Source organism: Phaseolus vulgaris, chromosome 10, assembly GCF_051622355.1.
Source record: "Phaseolus vulgaris cultivar YP4 chromosome 10, ASM5162235v1, whole genome shotgun sequence".
Taxonomy (NCBI): domain Eukaryota; kingdom Viridiplantae; phylum Streptophyta; class Magnoliopsida; order Fabales; family Fabaceae; genus Phaseolus; species Phaseolus vulgaris.
Window position 1 is genome coordinate 38316937 of NC_143507.1, and position 17291 is coordinate 38334227.

Sequence of the window (17291 nt, forward strand, 5' to 3'; positions counted from 1 at the left end):
TGTAGGGAATGGATCCCCTTTTCTGTTAGGATTTTATGTTATAGCTTTTCAGTATTTTCAGCACAGCTGTCTATTAGGACAAATAGCTTCTCAAAGGGTATTATATATCCCACTAGACTAGGAGAGTATGCATGTTCTTGGTTATGTACTTTTATCCTAAAAGTTGTTTTTTTTTATTTTGTTATATCTCTATCCCAACACTTATTTTTCTAGCTTTCTTTGTGTTCTTCCTCATCCCCGCTCCATCACTGTATCAAAGGATGTGGTAATGGAGTTCTTTATAATTGTGATGGGAGTGATGTGGCAAGAAGAATACTTTTGTAACAATGTTAGGGTTTAGGCATTATTACACTCAATGAATATGAGTGTTTTTTTCTACGTGATGTTTCAATAGAGCGTACATAATCGTAATGGAGAAAGGGAGGTTATGATAATTTGATCATCTAATTAATTTGTTGAGAATTTATGTTATGTAACATGCTATTTAAATATTTTGTGTAAAAGAGAAACTAATATATATTGTGTTATTTGATTATAGTGTATTTTGTTAGGTATTGTGAAAATTAGGAAAATATCAAGAAGGGAGGGTTGAATGTTTATAGTCGTTGGGCAACTTCAACTTCTATAAATGTTCATTTTACGTCTAACGAGCTTTAATATGATCTTTGCATTTAGTACAACTTTGATTTTCGCGCATTTCTCTTTGCAACATCCTTGATAACTAACAATGTTGATCTCCTAAGTAGCATAGTCTTTAGCACCAATTTATGGTTACAGTGCATTCTATACATGAAAAATAATCAGGTTAGATTTGAAAGACTCCTTGTGTCAAGAGGTTCATGATGAAAATAACTTTAACTTGTGTCTCGAAAAGTCTTTGATATTTGTTTTATATTTGATGTTGAACGGATTTCATTGGCAAACAGACATTCTCTGCAAATATAGAGTAAGCATAAGATTTTCTTATCCTACGTGTACCGTCTATTGATGTTTAGTGTGCACTTTGTTTATTCTTATGTGCACCTTATCAGACTTTGAGAAAAGATTGTACAATGTTGTATCATTTGTCAGATGAAATACTTGCATCTTACCTGATTTGTTGTTTTTAAGCACTAATTAACATCTTAGGATGTCAAACTTTTGTTGTATAATTTTTTTAAAAAGCATGATTGGTATGCAAGATGAGTCAAACAAAATAGCCAATAAATTTGTTGGGATCAACCTGTTTTGACCCATTTATGACACTTCAAATGTGGTGCAACCCATTTCTTTGATATCAAATTAGATGAAAGGAAGAAAAAAGAGATACAAACACATGTCTCAATAAATACTACACCCAATTCTTTGGTAATTCGTAAAGTTTTATTAATCAACAAGTGTAACATGGATATTATTCAATTACAACTCTTAACTTACGATACAAATATCTTTTATGAGTTTTTCTTCAATATTTTACAAATATTTTTTATTGAGTCACTCTTAGATGTGTAAAAAAAATTTGACAAACAAGACACTTTTAACTTACAATGCAAAAATAGTTAAAATTATATATAAACACTAAGGTTAAATAGACAAAAGTTTCAATTGATTCTAGACTAATACAATTATAAGCTCACTTTATATCAGAAGTTACTCTAAAAAAATATTTCAATGGTGATTTTTTACAGAGAAAAAACAATTCAAAAGACTATTTAAAAAAAACTTCAAAACTTGATGTATAACTATTCTATTACTATATATTTTCTTGTGTATGTATTCTTGTTTTTTCAGTTTCTTTATATACTTGATGCGGATAAAATTAGTTGTTAAGATTGACTGTTTTTCTTTATGACTTCTTCAACTTTAGACTTATTTTTCATGAAATTGTTCTTCTACTACAAGAAAAAGTATATTTAACTGCAAAAAAAAGAGTGAGGGTGGCATGTGGACACTAAATAGTGTCAAATATGCCTTCACACTACAAAAAAAAAATCATATATAAAATGACGATTTTAATATGGCGGTTATTACTAATCGTCACAAATTTCCGTATAATATGACATTTTAGTAACCGTCACAATTATCCTTTAAAATATGTCATTTTTAACTGTCATAATTATCCTTTAAAATAAAATTCCCGCATTTTTTTTAAAACTTGCTTTTAACACCGAATGCACTAACTCTTCACACTTTTCATACACCTCTCTTCCCTCTCTCTGTAAGCTGCCATCTCTCTCTGTAAGTTGCCTTCACAAAACTCTTTTGCCTTCACGAAACACTCTCACCTTCAGTCACTCTCGCGCGCCCTAAACCCTCACTCTCGCGCCTTTCACTGTCCGTCATCGCCACCTCGTCACGCCCTTCATTGTCCGCCATCGCCGCCTCCTCGCGCGCAAGGATTTGAAACTTTTGTCTAGGTTTGTGATCAGGTTTAGTGTCGTCTTCATCTTCGTCTTCGCTTGCTGCAAAAGCTAGCAAAGCTTATTTGGCGCGTCACGACTCATCCATGTCCTCTCTCTATGGTCTCTCCTCTGCTTCTGCTTCTCCGACAACTCCTTTTGAACCCATTCCAACTCCTCATCCTTCCTCCAAGGTCCACTTCTCTCTTTAGAAAATATGAAAATTCTGATGTATATGCTAAGTGTGATTGTACTATTTTGATTTCAATTTGTTCGTTGTATATTATTGCTCATGAGATGTCTGCTGGATAGGGTTTATTGAATATTTTTTTATCGAGCGAGAAGAAAATAAGAGAAATCTTCTTAAATGGAGAATAGGCAAAGGGAAATAGAGTAGTTTAGTTTAAAAGAGCTTCGTAAAATCTCTGCATCAATGAATGTGTTAAAGAAATCCTGTTAAAGTAATGGTACGAACTATGGAAAAGTGGGGAACACTTCCTATGCTAGTGAAACATCATAACTGTATTTGGATGTTGTGAGGTAGTTGTTGATGCGCATTGTTTCCTGTGCAATCCTGTGAAGCTCGGATACAGCAAAAATCACGCTGTTACCGCTTCCGACACGCTTCCGACACGGGTGCGCGGTGGGTGCGTGCACGACGCGGTGTCGGACGCACCTGCCTGGGCCGGATACGGCCCTCTTCCAGGACACGTCGGAGGAGACGCGGTCCACTCCTTCGACACGGCGGATGGCGCGCGGTCCACTCCTGGGACACGGCGGACGGACGGCGGACGGACACGGTGCACTCTTTAAACCCTTATTTCACAGAAAATCTTAACTAAAATCTCAAATAAAATCCTTATTTCACAGAAAATCTTAACTAAAATCTCAAATAAAACCCTTATTTCACAGAAAATCTTAACTAAAATCTAAAATAAAACCCTTATTTCACATAAAATCTTAACTAAAATATCAAATAAAACCCTTATTTCACATAAAATCTTAACTAAAATCTCAAATAAAATCATAAAATCTTAAACAAATCATTTAAATAAAAATATATATATAAATCTTTAAAAATTCCAGAAATAAAAAAGAAAATTAAGAATAAATAATATATTTTATTTTAAAAAAAATTATAATTTGAAAAATAAACTTTATAAATATGAGTTAGAACCAGTGCATTGGTGAACTCAAGTGGATTTTTATAAATGTTTTTCTTGATTTTTTTCATATAACAAAATATATTACTACATTTTAATTTATACATAGCCGTGTCCCGTGTCCTATAATTTTCAATTTAGCCGTATCTCCGTGTTCGTGTCCGTATCCGTTCCTGTACCCGTGTCTGGGCTTCATAGGTGCAATCGCAAAAAGTGGTGCAGGGAAATGGAGGTCTTCTTAGATTTTAGGGTTCGTGTTGTTGTTATGTAGTGTAGCATACAGGGTGTTATCATTCTTCAGTTTCATATTGTGGTTGCAATACGAGCAGGGTGTGAAAGTGATATCAACTTTAGCAAAAGTAGTCAAAACCTTGTGTATGTAAACGCTGTCAACTTAAAACCTCCACAGTACCTTCGTATTAGCAACTTTTGATCTTTAGGATTGCAGTGTTTGTGTATAGCTCTGTATTTTTCTAAGTGTGCCTTCTCATCTTTTGTATAATTCTCCCTCGTTTGGTGAATTCTTTTATTAGTTTTTTGCCCCTAATTTAGGTCAGCTGCTTCTTTTAATTGTTGATGTCTGGATAATTCCAATTCCGAAATTGGTTATTACTTAAAAGTAAAAAGTGGATGAGTCTGTTACAACTAATTCTGATTTAATTTTATTTTTTTATGAGTGAATCCGTTAAGGTTGGAAGTTCATTTCAAGGTATGCATACTTTTTATGTCTCTTTTAATGTGTATTCTTAGTATTTAGAGTATCACTATGTTGATTCAAAATAATAGTCATTTTGTGGTGCTGTATATATAGGATTCAAGACCCTATGAATATACATCCATGAAGAACATGAACGAGTCCAAGAATGGATTTTGGGGTGTTCTAGCCAGAAAAGCCAAGTCAATTATCGAGGATGATAATGTACCCCAGCAATCTGAAATGGGTGGAGTGGGAAGGTCACAATTTCCTGGTGTAGCATCTAGGGGCAAGGTGAGTTTAGAATAATATCTCAAATTCTCAGCAGAGATGTTGCTTAGAATGTTATATCTAGAAAATAAAAGTCAATTAAATATCAAATCAATCATGTGTCATATTCATGTGAATATGTGAGAGTTCTCGATTAGCTTCAACACTCAACAGGTTTCTGAAGTTATCAGATAACAAGGGATTGTTGACGACCCTTGTTATAGATGCAATCATATATTCGAACTGAAACCAAATTATTGTTTTGAACATTTAGCATTCGTCCGAGCTTTTACTTTTTAATATTATTTTGTTCTTTTCTACAATCTAAAGTCCCAATAGAGCAAGAATTTAAGGCTATTTCTGAATGATGTTAGTCAAAGTTGTCTTATGGAATGATATTTATTAATTTAAAGTTATAGAACAAATTAGAGAACTAGACAAAAAGCATAATTTTGGCACAAAGTAAACGATGAATGCTAAGGTATCATTTGTGTACATAAAAGCAAACACAAATAACTTACTGATTTTCATCTCACTTTTGGTGCAGACAGAACGGTGGCAGAAAAAAGGAAAGATGATTAGAAAGGAAAGCAATAAAAGCAATAAACAAATATGCAGATAGAAAATGAGTTTCTGACTAAGGTAAGCATCATTGGAAAGTTTAACTACATGAACTTAATATGCATGTTTGGGATAGTGCATAGGTTGTTGGTTTATGAGTACATGGAGAATGGTTATTTACCTTAGACCCTTTCATCAGGTTCAAATACACTTCAATGGAGCAAAAGGTATAACATTGCCCTAGGGACCGCAAGGGTGTTCATGGACTAAATAAAAATATTTTAATAGATTTAGAAGAAACTGAAACTTGCATCCAAAGAAAAAAAAGTTAAGAATTTAAAATTATTCAAACATATACTAACATTGTTTGTTAATTTAAAATTATATATTGATATATTTTTTCTGTAAAATATTAAGATATTATTTCTCTTATTTTAGTTTCATTAACCTAGTTTTATATTATTATTTTTACTCTAGTGGAGGAATTTAGCACGGGTAGGTGAATAGGAAATCAAAGCATGCATGAATGTATACACCTGTTTGGCACTCGTTAATTTCCAGCCATATATGCTACTTAAATATATTTCATGCCACCTACTCCTTTCGTTTTCATCTTTTATTTTATAATTATAAATATTGAAAATTCTTAACATCAAATTATTTATTATTTATTTTAGGTAACAGATGTTGGAAGTGTTGCTCCATCACCTTATCAAGTAATAAGATCAAGTGCATAAAGTAAAATTGATCAAGGAAGATGGAAAAGAAAACTAATTAGGGATGAACATGTTGTAATAGTTTGAATGTTCTATGATATTTAAAAATATTGTGGTTTCTTTACTTTTGAACAATTATGTATCAACTTGTTCTAATTTTCAAATGATATAATGTGTGTTTCTAATTTATGCTTATAAATTTTTATAGTATTTCATTTTATTAACATTTATATTTTTTATTATGAAAACATATTTAATTAAATACTATTATAATTAAATATGTTTAGTTGTTTAATTATACAAACTAGATTATAAAAAAATATCGGCTAAATTTCATTTTTTTAGAATGAAAATTATTTCAGTTCAAAACGTCATAATATACCTTATCTAATGGTGTCAAAAATATTTTTTAATGAATTAAATTGCGACAGTTATAACTGACACTACTTAGCAAGTTCTATGGTGGTTTGAAAAATCGTCACACATGTATATTGTGGCGGTTATAAACGTTAGTTTATACGAAAATAACCGCCACAATATACACTATTTTTTGTAGTGTCACTATTAAAAAAATCAAATAAAATATGAGAAAGCGTGGGTTATACTCACGCAAACTTAAAAAAAAATAAAAAAAGGTTGCGTTGGTCAAACGGTCACTACTGAAAATATAAATAATAATAAAATTTTAAATTTTTGAAGGTTAAGCCCACGATATGCCTTTAAAGGTTAAGCTCACGCTATGCTACTTAAAGTTTTGAAGGTTTACCCACGCTATGTATTTTAAAATTAAAAATAATAAAATTATGAAGGTCAACGTACACAAATAATTAATTTATTTGAAAACTTCTAATTGTTTGGGTGTTTGAAAACTGCATAACGTACACATAACGAACTCGAATGTCAGCTTGAGCATTTTCGACTGATGAGAGCATTTTCGATTGCGAGCTTGAACATTTTCGAGCGCTTGAGTAGTGCGACCGTGAAAATGTGCGACAATCGTGAGTTTCACATTTCCTTTTTTAATCTTTGTGTATTGAAGACTCAACCCTAGGTTCTTGATTTCTCTCTGTGTTTTTTGGAGTTCTTGATATTCAATGGTTTGAAGGTATAACCCTAACACATTATTTCCTTCTCAATGATTTTCTGTGTTTTTGAAGTTCTTGATTTTCATGGATTGTGTTTGCTTATGTGGTGATGCACGCTCACTTTTGTGTTATTGAGCATTTGATGTAGTTTTGTTACCAATTTTTCCTTCTATTCTTTGATTTTGCACTGTTTGATTTAAGGGGTTGATATCCAACCCTAATAGTAATGTTTTTTGGGGTGGGTTTCAATTTCAATTTACATATTTAAGGGTGATTCTGGTGACCAACATGTCAACTTAAAAATATTAGTTCATCTCAAATCAGATCTAGTGAGACTATGAGTGAATCTGTTTGACAATGAGCAGAGTTGTTCTTCTGCCATATGCATCTGTAAAATGGAATTTGGATTAGATTTGAATAAGTTACAGCTCTATACTTCTTCATTATCTATTATTTTAATAAGCATTGTTTTCTTACACTCAATGTTGATTTCATAATAATGCTCATGAATCATGATTCTTGACTATAATTGTTGATATTGTCAGAAAACACCCGTCATGTGTCGCCTGCACCCGCCAATATCTTTACGTCGACTACATTAGCTTCGAAATTCTCATTAATACTAAGCCCACGATAATTACCCTTTTGCGTCCGGTTTTTCATGGTTAGAATCCGTTCTTGGTATATGCTAATAAACTTTTTTTTAATGTTCCCATTCAAATGTTGATGCATTTTAATACTTGATATAAAATCATAAATGTTGCATTATGCAACTCTTATATGAAATTGTAGGGTAAGATAGTTGATGCAATTTATTAGTCTTAGTTAATGTATTTTCTCTTAGGTGTTATTTTGTTTTTGTATGATAACTTGTGAACTAGGTGGTGGAGCAGGTACAACAATGCTTTGCAACAAAAACGTGTTTTTGAGAAGCTTTGTTATGATTTCTAAACGTTGTACCTTTACTGAGAAACATTGTGTGACCTTCTTCAAAACCTGCAAACGAAATGAACGAAATAAACAAAAGAAACATTAATTTGTTCAATAAATCCTTTAATAAACTTTCATACACACGTCTACTAAACTATGCGTCCAAAAGTTATTCTTATTTATAAGTTTTTACTTATGAGAGAGCCTCTGCAAATATTTAAGTAAATAATATTTAAATATTTAGACAAAAATATTATTTCTTTTTTCAATTATATTATGACGAAGAATTGTTAATAACATCAGGCACAATACTAATTTCTTTTAAGTGAGATATAATGACCAATAAACTCTTCCACCTATCAATCACATTATATATATAAAACATGGAAATATGTCTTAAATTTGATAAGTTTCCTACATCCAATTCAGCAAAATTTAATTAAAAAATTCAACTCCAACATATATTATTGGCAACCCTGGTCCTCAATGGTGACATTTTCATAGCATTTCCATTTATGTAATCTAAATACAACCTAAAATGATATATATAATATAATGATTAGTAATTATACCTTTAAAGGGGTTAAGATATTATTGGTTATCAGCTGAACAATTAATTTCTTTTAATCGATCGTGTTTTTTACTTCGATCGGAAATACCACACAAAAGAAATTATCAAACGCTCAGTGAGTATTTAAATTTAGATACTATTAATATTATAATGATGATGTATATTTGTTTTTTCTGATGTACTTGTTTATTTCTATGATTGTAATTGAATTTATTAGTGATGGACAATAATTAATGTATATAACTATAAAATAAAATTTGTCACATTTTGATGTATTCATTCTAACACTATAAGATGACCGAAAATTATAGGTTCATCTGACCATGAGGGGGACCCTGACCGTATGTAATTGTTCAAAATTAAAAAAAAAAAAAAACAAAAAACTTCCCACGAGGGCCACGCGTGTTATATTATACTGTAACATAAAGAATGGTGTAAACCGTATTATATATTTAAAAATACATCACCTTTCTTGGAACTACAATCCCCTGCTGTTAGAAACACAGCGCATGAAGTTGCTGTTCAATCTTTACCATTCATTCTATGATCTTGTTTTCATGAAACTTCTATAAACGAATATGATATTAATCAGTGAATCTGACGTCCAACTATAGTAATTGATTTTGATACATCAAAGAACAAAAGACATTCATTAATATATGTAATGAATCACGTGCTCCATTCTTGGTTTAATAAATATGCAAGCACGTGGCACTCGCGGAGACCAAATAATGAGATATAAATAGCCACTCTTGGTCATCGTCTTCTTCATCATCGTCATCATAATCAGCATCAGAGGAAGAGAAGAAGAAACAATGGAGTCAGCAGGACCTTTGAAGATATACTTCCTCCCATTCTTCGCACAAGGCCATCAAATCCCACTGGTTCAGCTCGCTCGCTTGATTGCCGCACGTGGCCACCACGTCACAATCGTCACCACTCCCGCCAACGCCCAACTCTTCCAAAAAACCATCCACGACGACATAGTCTCCGGCCACCACATCCGCGTCCGCCTCATCAAATTCCCCAACACCCACCTCGGTCTACCGGAAGGCGTGGAAAATCTCGTTTCAGCCACCACCAGCGCCACCGCCGGAAAAATCCACATGGCGGCGCACCTCATCCAGTCTGAGGTCGAAGCTGCCCTGAAAGAGTCCCCTCCCGATGTCTTCATCCCTGACATCCTCTTCACCTGGAGCAAGGACCTGTGCAAGAGTCTTCAAATCCCGCGGCTCGTCTTCAACCCCATATCCATCTTCGACGTGTGCATGATCCAGGCCATTAAAGCCCACCCCGAAGCCTTTCTCTCCGATTCGGGGCCCTACCAGATTCCTGGTCTTCCCCACCCTCTCACTCTACCGGTGAAACCCTCGCCGGGTTTCGCAGCACTGACGGAATCTCTTCTTGAAGGTGAAGAGGGGAGTCATGGAGTTATCGTGAACAGTTTCGCTGAACTCGACGCTGAGTACACTCAGCATTACGAAAACCTGACAGGAAGAAAAGTGTGGCATGTGGGCCCCAGCTCCCTCATGGTGGAACAAAGCGTTAAGAAACCTGCCATTGTCAACGAGACCAGACACGAGTCTCTGACGTGGCTTGACTCAAAGGAGAAAGACTCGGTTCTCTATGTTTGCTTCGGAAGCCTCTCTCTTCTTTCGGACAAGCAGCTTTATGAACTGGCCACCGCCCTGGATGCCTCCGGACACTCTTTCATCTTGGTGGTTCACCGGAAAAACAAAGAGGAGGAAGAGGAAGAGAAATGGCTGCCGGAGGGGTTTGAGGAGAAGATAGGGAAGGAGAAGAGAGGGATGTTGATCAGGGGATGGGCGCCGCAGCCTTCGATCTTGAGCCACCCTGCTGTGGGAGGGTTTTTGACGCACTGTGGGTGGAACGCAGTGGCGGAGGCCATCAGTGCTGGTGTTCCGATGGTGACCATGCCGGGCTTCAGTGATCAGTATTATAATGAGAAGCTTATAACGGAGGTGCACGGGTTTGGGGTGGAGGTGGGTGCGGCGGAGTGGAGCATTTCGCCGTACGAGGGGAAGAAGGAGGTGGTGAGTGGGGAGAGAATAGAGGAGGCTGTGAAGAGGTTGATGGATAAAGGAGAAGAAGGTGAGAAGATAAGGAAGAAGGCGAGGGAGATGCAAGAGAAAGCATGGAGAGCTGTTGGAGAAGGTGGATCCTCACACAATAGTCTCACTGCTCTCTTGGATCATCTCAAACCTCTCTTGCCTAAATAGCCTTTCTTTTTCTTTTTCATTTTTATCAAGATGGGGTGGTTCTTACGAGATTCTTCTCAGAAAAAATATCACTATTTTTAAATAATCATTTTGAAATAAACTCATGTTACATTGTCACCACTTTACTTTGACCTGACAAAGATGAGTATAATCTACTGCTAAAGCAATAAAAATCAATAGCCATTACTGCTCATAAAGCTTAAGATTTGAAAACGGGGTTTTTTTCACACAAAAAATGTGTATTTTTTGTCGTATTTATCTAAATGGGTAAAAGCAGAAAAAATGAGAGAAATGGATAATTTTTTTTCAAATTGTCAATGGTAGTCAACATCAATTAAATTTGTTAATCTCACTATTTTTTTTAATTAAAGTTTTTAATTGGGTTGACAGCTTGAGCATAAATAAAATTGGATATTGGATTGACAATTTCACTCCATTAAAGTTGTCAATTCGATTGGCAAGTTCAGTTCATTTTTTTAAAATAATTAATTTTTAAAAAAATTAAAAAATTTATATAATAATAATTTTTAAAATTAAAACTATTAAAACTAAAAAAAATTAAAACTAAATTTTTGTTTTCACAATAAACAAAGTTACCCAAAATTAAGTTTAGGGTTTGTGAAACTCAAATATAAATATATTTTAATTAATTTTATTTTATTTAATTACACTTTAAAATAACATCTTTAAAAATATTGTCTATTTTAAAACAGTATTTTTTATTATAATCGTAATTATGGTAGATTATGGAATAATATATATATATATATATATATATATATATATATATAATTTAGCAATTGGGGTGGGGTGTATTTCGAAATCAATTGGCCCAATACAAATTATAATCTGTTCAGTAGGGACCAAATTGTGCAGTAATCAAATACCAATTACACTTTTAACAATATTAATTCCTACTTAAAACACCACTAACGAAATAATGAAGAAATATTTGCATCACTCAAATTAAGTCCTTTCCATAGTAAACACTACCTACTTTTAATATTATATATAAATATCTAATATAATATAAATAATTTATGAATGTGTAACTGATAAAGATTTAATTTATTGTGACAACATGCACCATGAACCCTTAACCATGAAAGAGTGTACATGGTCCATATAGATTCATCATAAACAAAAAAATACAAAACAATTTTTCAGAACTAAATTTAGTTTTGACTATAATTAATTAAATAATTAAAGTTTTAGACAAATATTACCTTTGAAGATAACTTGACACACCTTAAAGAGTTCCAGCACAATGCAATAGAGACTCTATTAAATAGAGTTCCTGAAACTTTAAATTCACCCAACTAATGAATATAAGTGTGAATTGCCAAGGGAATCTCTGTGACATTGTACCCAAAAGAATCTCTATGTAGCCATGTGGGTAAAGTGTAGCTTGGCATGTATTTTGTGGAAGAAAAACATTGTTTGTGAGAAAATCAAGTTGTGCTGCACGTCCTTGCAATTAAAGTTGCAATAGTGTGAGTAACTTTTTCATTTTGTGCCTATGCAAAGTTGTCAACCATGAAGGAAATTTTGAATAGAAGTTGTCAATGGTGAGTGCAACTTTTTTCCAAGTTGCCAATGGTGAAGGCAACTTCTTTGTTATGAAATTGGAAAAAAATAAATGAAACAAAGTGTAGCTTGGCGTGATGGTTTTCTATACACAAATGTCACAGAGATTGATTGCTGAGGATTGGACTTCTCAATACAAATTTTAATAAATATGTTAAAATTATATTTAATTCATACACAACATTTGCTATATAATGGAACAACAATGGAGTCTTCTACACAAATGCATTCATCCTTTGTTCTACACATGTTCTTGTCTTAATTCCTGTATCCAAGTAAAAATAATTGAGGAGAAAGTTTGTAGGACACATTATTTTCTCCTTCTAGTGTAAAGTTCAAACAAAATCGTCAAGGTAATACATTCTTGTTTATCATCTTATTTCCTCCTATTTAGGCAACACACACATAATATATATATATATATATATATTTGTATAAGTTTTTTTATTTCTTTTAAAATGCAGATGGACACGTGGAATGTCGGTGGAACGTCACTAAGTGAACATGAAGAACCAATAATTAGAGACATCGTGGACGACATAAGTGAAGATGGAGACAACTACGACTTTGATTTGGATGATGATGATTAGTTCAACAGATCTTCTTCACAGTATATTCCGTCTGGCAGACAATCCGAACATAACATTGACCGCGACCTCAATGAACACATGTGTTTCATGTCAAAGGAGGCGACATTGAATGCCATAAAACAATACCACATAGACAACGGTTACAAATTTGTTGTCCTGGAATCAAAGCCAGACAGATATGTTGCTCGGTGCATACATCATGAGAGACGGTGCCAATGGAGATTACGTGCATCTTTTAGTAAAATCCGAAGTCAATGGGAGATAAAGAAAATTGATACACAACATAGTTGTTTGTCAACAAATCTTTCGGCAGACCATGTTAATTTGGACTCAACCCATATTGCGTCCATGGTGCTGACTTCAGTAAAAGCAAACCCTTCGGTCTGAATTAAAAGCTTAATTGTAGAAATAAAAAATTTGTATGGCTATACTATCACATATAGAAAAGCTTGGTTGGGAAAACAGAAAGCTCTTGCTTTGACATTTGGCGATTGGGAACAATCCTACAATGATCTTCCTAGATGGTTGGAAGCAGTAAAAGAGAGCAATCCGGGGACAATTGTGCAGTATATTGCTTCTCCTTGTATGGTTGATGGTGTTGAAGACAATTCTTGTTACACGTTGGATCGCGTGTTTTGGTCTTTCAAGCCTTGTATCTATGGTTTCAATTTTTGCAAGCCCATTGTACAAGTTGATGGGACATTTCTAACCGAAAGATACCATGGAACATTGTTGACCGCAATCGTTCAAGATGGGAATCAGAACATATTTCCATTGGCGTTTGCGATTGTTGAAGGCGAGACTCGAGAGGCTTTAATTTGGTTCTTCCAATTATTGCGACAATATGTGACACCTCAGCCAAATTTGTGCATGATTACTGATAGAGGAACCGGTATAATTTCAGCATTACAATCCGAAGAAGTTGGATGGGAAGGAGACGGCCTCGTTTCTGTGTATTGCATACGTCATATCGCATCGAATTTCAACAAAAAATTCAAAAATGCCCAGCTCAAACAATAGTTGATTAACATGGGTAATAACATTGCTTACCTTCTCTCATAGATAATTATGACTTTTTACCATTTAACTAAATTCATTTACTTCTTTATGACAGCTTATGAGATGAAACAACCCATAGTACAAGCAAAGCTATCAGTTATGCGATCTGAGTTCAAGCAAGCATTTTCCTAGATAGATCGCATATCGTTAGAGAAATGGACTCAAGCATACGATGGGGGAAAGAGGTATGGTCATATGATCACAAATCTAGCGGAATGCATTAACTTCGTGCTTAAGGGAGCTTGTTCCTTACTGATTTTCGCTTTGGTTAAGGCAACTTTTGAAAAAACAAAAACATGGTTTCTTGAGCGAGCCTTCAAAATAGACACCATGTTACGTGCAGGTCATCATTATCCAGAAGATATCACAACCTTATTTAGAAAAAAATCAACAAGATTCAACTATGTGTTTTGTGGAAAGGTTTAATGTAGAAAATTCTGAATTTGATGTCCAAGAATTAGCCACCCCCCTACATGGTTAACGACCTCAGTCATATACAGTTAGATTAAATGATTGGTGATGTGATTGTGGTCACTTCCAAGCTTTTCGACTTCCCTGTCGTCATGTTATTGCCGTTTGTTCCTCTTGTCATTTACAAATGACGACATTCATTGATCCGGTTTACAACCTCCACACGATTAGAAAAGCATATCAAGTTGAATTTCATCCCGTTCAAAACGAGGATTATTGGTCTACTTATATCAGACCAAATTTCATACCCGACCCCCACATGCGACGTAAAAACTCGGGACGACCAATTACAACTCGTTTGCATAATGAAATGGATCAACCAATTCAAAACAAGCCAAAAAAATGTTCTTACTGTCGCAATGAAGGTCATAACAGATGAAATTGTCCATTTAGACAATAGAATCATCTTTTGTAATGTTGTTATTATCAAATATTTTAATATCATCTTCTTTTAATGACTTCTATTCAATATTTTTATTTATTTTTTAATACATTTATTTTACATAAATACATGTATATTATTACTTTTTACATATTATATAATTTATACTTTCATATATTATATAATCTAAAAATTTATACATAAATCATATCACATTTTTATAAGTGTATTTTTAACTTTAACAATATTTAAAAAATAGTAAATATTTTTAATTTATCACACAACTCATTTTTAACCCAATTTATTTAAATTATTGTAAAAAAATAATTTTAATTCTTCAACTTTATATACCATTTTCTTAAATTAAATTAAATTAAATTTTAATATTATAATTAAAATAAAAATTTTAACTATATATTTTTATTTCCAAAAATATTAATTGTCATTTCTTTTTAAAAAAATGAACTGAACTTGCCAGCTGAATTGACAACTTCAATGGAGTGAAATCGTCAATCCAATATCCAATTTTATTTACACTGAAGTTGCCAACCCAGTTAGAAACTTTAATTAAAAAATAAAAAATTGGGAGATTAACAAATTTAATTGATGTTGCCTACACCATTGGCAACTTTGACCAAGAATTGCCCATTTTTGTAATTTTTTCTGCTTTTGCCCATTTACGTAAATATGAAAAAAAAATACACCATTTTGGTGAAAAACCCTGAAAACAGTTTTATATCATCGTCGTGTCAACTTTATGCACTAAGTTTGATGCACGACAAGAGTTATATCATAAGTGTTGTTGTATTATTTACATCTTGTTTTAATTTTTTAATTCATTTGTCATTTTGGTGTGTTTGGATCAAAAAAGAAAATTGTAAGAATTTGAGAAAGTGGTGGATGTGTGAGAATTTGAGAAAATATGTAAGGTTGTTTTGATTGATGAATGTTAAAGTAGATTTGTGAAGATGATATATTGAAATTTGTGAATGATGTGATGATTAAAAAATAATTTAAAAACTAAATAAATGTGTAAAATGTAAGTTTACAAATGTACCATTGTTATTAAAAATATATTTGAATAATGAATTATGATATTTTTTTTAAAAAAAATTAGTTAATTAAATTTTTGTAAATTATTCTTGATACTTTTAAATAATTATTTTCAAGAAAACATACATTGTCCAAATATTGAAAGTTGTTATTTGAGTTATTCCACCAATGAATTCCTCACATGTTCCTTAAAGAACATTCTTTCCCAATCCTCAAATAGGGTGTTAAACGGTATTGAAAATTTGATTCAACTTGAAACTCACCAAAAAACAAAGTTTAAGATAAAAAAAAAAAAACTCTCAATTGTGGATTAAGTACAACCTTTCACAAAAATTAGTTTTCTAGGAGATTAGAATATTAAAACAACTACTATATAGAATTAAAAAACTAAACTTTTATTAATCAAAACCTCATAACTCAATGAAAAATTACAAAAAAATCAACCAAAAGAGTTTAGTATTCTATGCCAAGGCAAAACAAAATAATTACAAAGAAAAAAAAAAAAAGTTCGGTGAAGATCCTCCCTTTCTTATTGAAACTTGTGCTATTAGATTTTATTTTCAAATTCTTCTTCTCAAATTTTGTTTTCTGTTTTTGATTCAAATAATCAACTTAGATTTTTGCATATTTGACTCATTTACAAAATAGACACTTCATTCCCACCATTTATTCTAAAAACACAAAATTAACAAAAATATAATTAAGGTCCAAATAAACTCAATTATACGTATATTAATTAAAACAATAAAATTATTAAGTGTGAATAAAATTATGCTCATCACTAACATATATAATCTAACTCACACAATAAATTGGTGGAATCTCCTTAAATAAAATTACTTTTCACCTAAACATATTATCATCAAACATATAAAAAAAAACTTTGTTTTATAATTTTTCTATGTCAAAGGTCCATGATAATTTTTATTCATCATTCCTTATTACATTTTTTTTTCCTAAATTTAATTTTACTTAAAAAAACATGTTAGCATTACAAAACACATTATAGTATTACTACTTGATCATTAGGAACATAACGACTCTAAAAAAAATTTCATACCAAAATCATGACACTTAGTGCATAAATAATAAAATTCAAGTTAAATAGTCTTTTTTGGTCCTTTTATTTGTCCATTTTTTTCAACTTAGTTTATTTTTAAAGGTTTCAATTGGTGTCAATTTTGTCTACAAATAAATCAATATGCTTCCTTTTATTAAATTCATGTTAATGACATTAAAATGGTAAATATGTGACGATGTAACCAGTCAAAAGGCTAACAGTTCCAATGATATTAACAACAATACTCCAAAAAGTTTATACTACACGAGACAACAATAATATAACAAAAATGTGAATTTCAATTCTCATAAAATTATTCACTTTTCATAAATAGTTAACTCAATCGTAAATATGTTGAACAACAAACACATGAAAATAACAAATACCAATAAATAACTAAATAAGTAGTAAATGAACGACAATGTCATGAACTCCATTCATTGTTCGTTTAATTTAAGGAACAAGATATTATGGTTGATCG

The 17291-nt window shown here is 32.3% G+C and overlaps 2 protein-coding genes across 2 annotated transcripts; both read left to right on the forward strand.

Moving 5' to 3' along the window:
• Nucleotides 1-8938: 8938 nt before the first annotated feature.
• On the forward strand, nucleotides 8939-10725 carry LOC137819146 (UDP-glucosyl transferase 73CC6). Its single transcript, XM_068622910.2, has one exon. The coding sequence runs from the start codon at nucleotides 9184-9186 to the stop codon at nucleotides 10606-10608; it is 1425 nt and encodes a 474-aa protein (XP_068479011.1). The 5' UTR covers nucleotides 8939-9183; the 3' UTR covers nucleotides 10609-10725.
• Nucleotides 10726-12863: 2138 nt separating this feature from the next.
• Nucleotides 12864-13976, forward strand: LOC150024781 (uncharacterized). The gene is made up of 3 exons (XM_090296155.1): nucleotides 12864-13166; nucleotides 13251-13749; nucleotides 13900-13976. Exons 1-3 carry the CDS (start codon nucleotides 12864-12866, stop codon nucleotides 13974-13976), a joined length of 879 nt encoding a protein of 292 aa, XP_090152281.1.
• Nucleotides 13977-17291: the final 3315 nt, after the last annotated feature.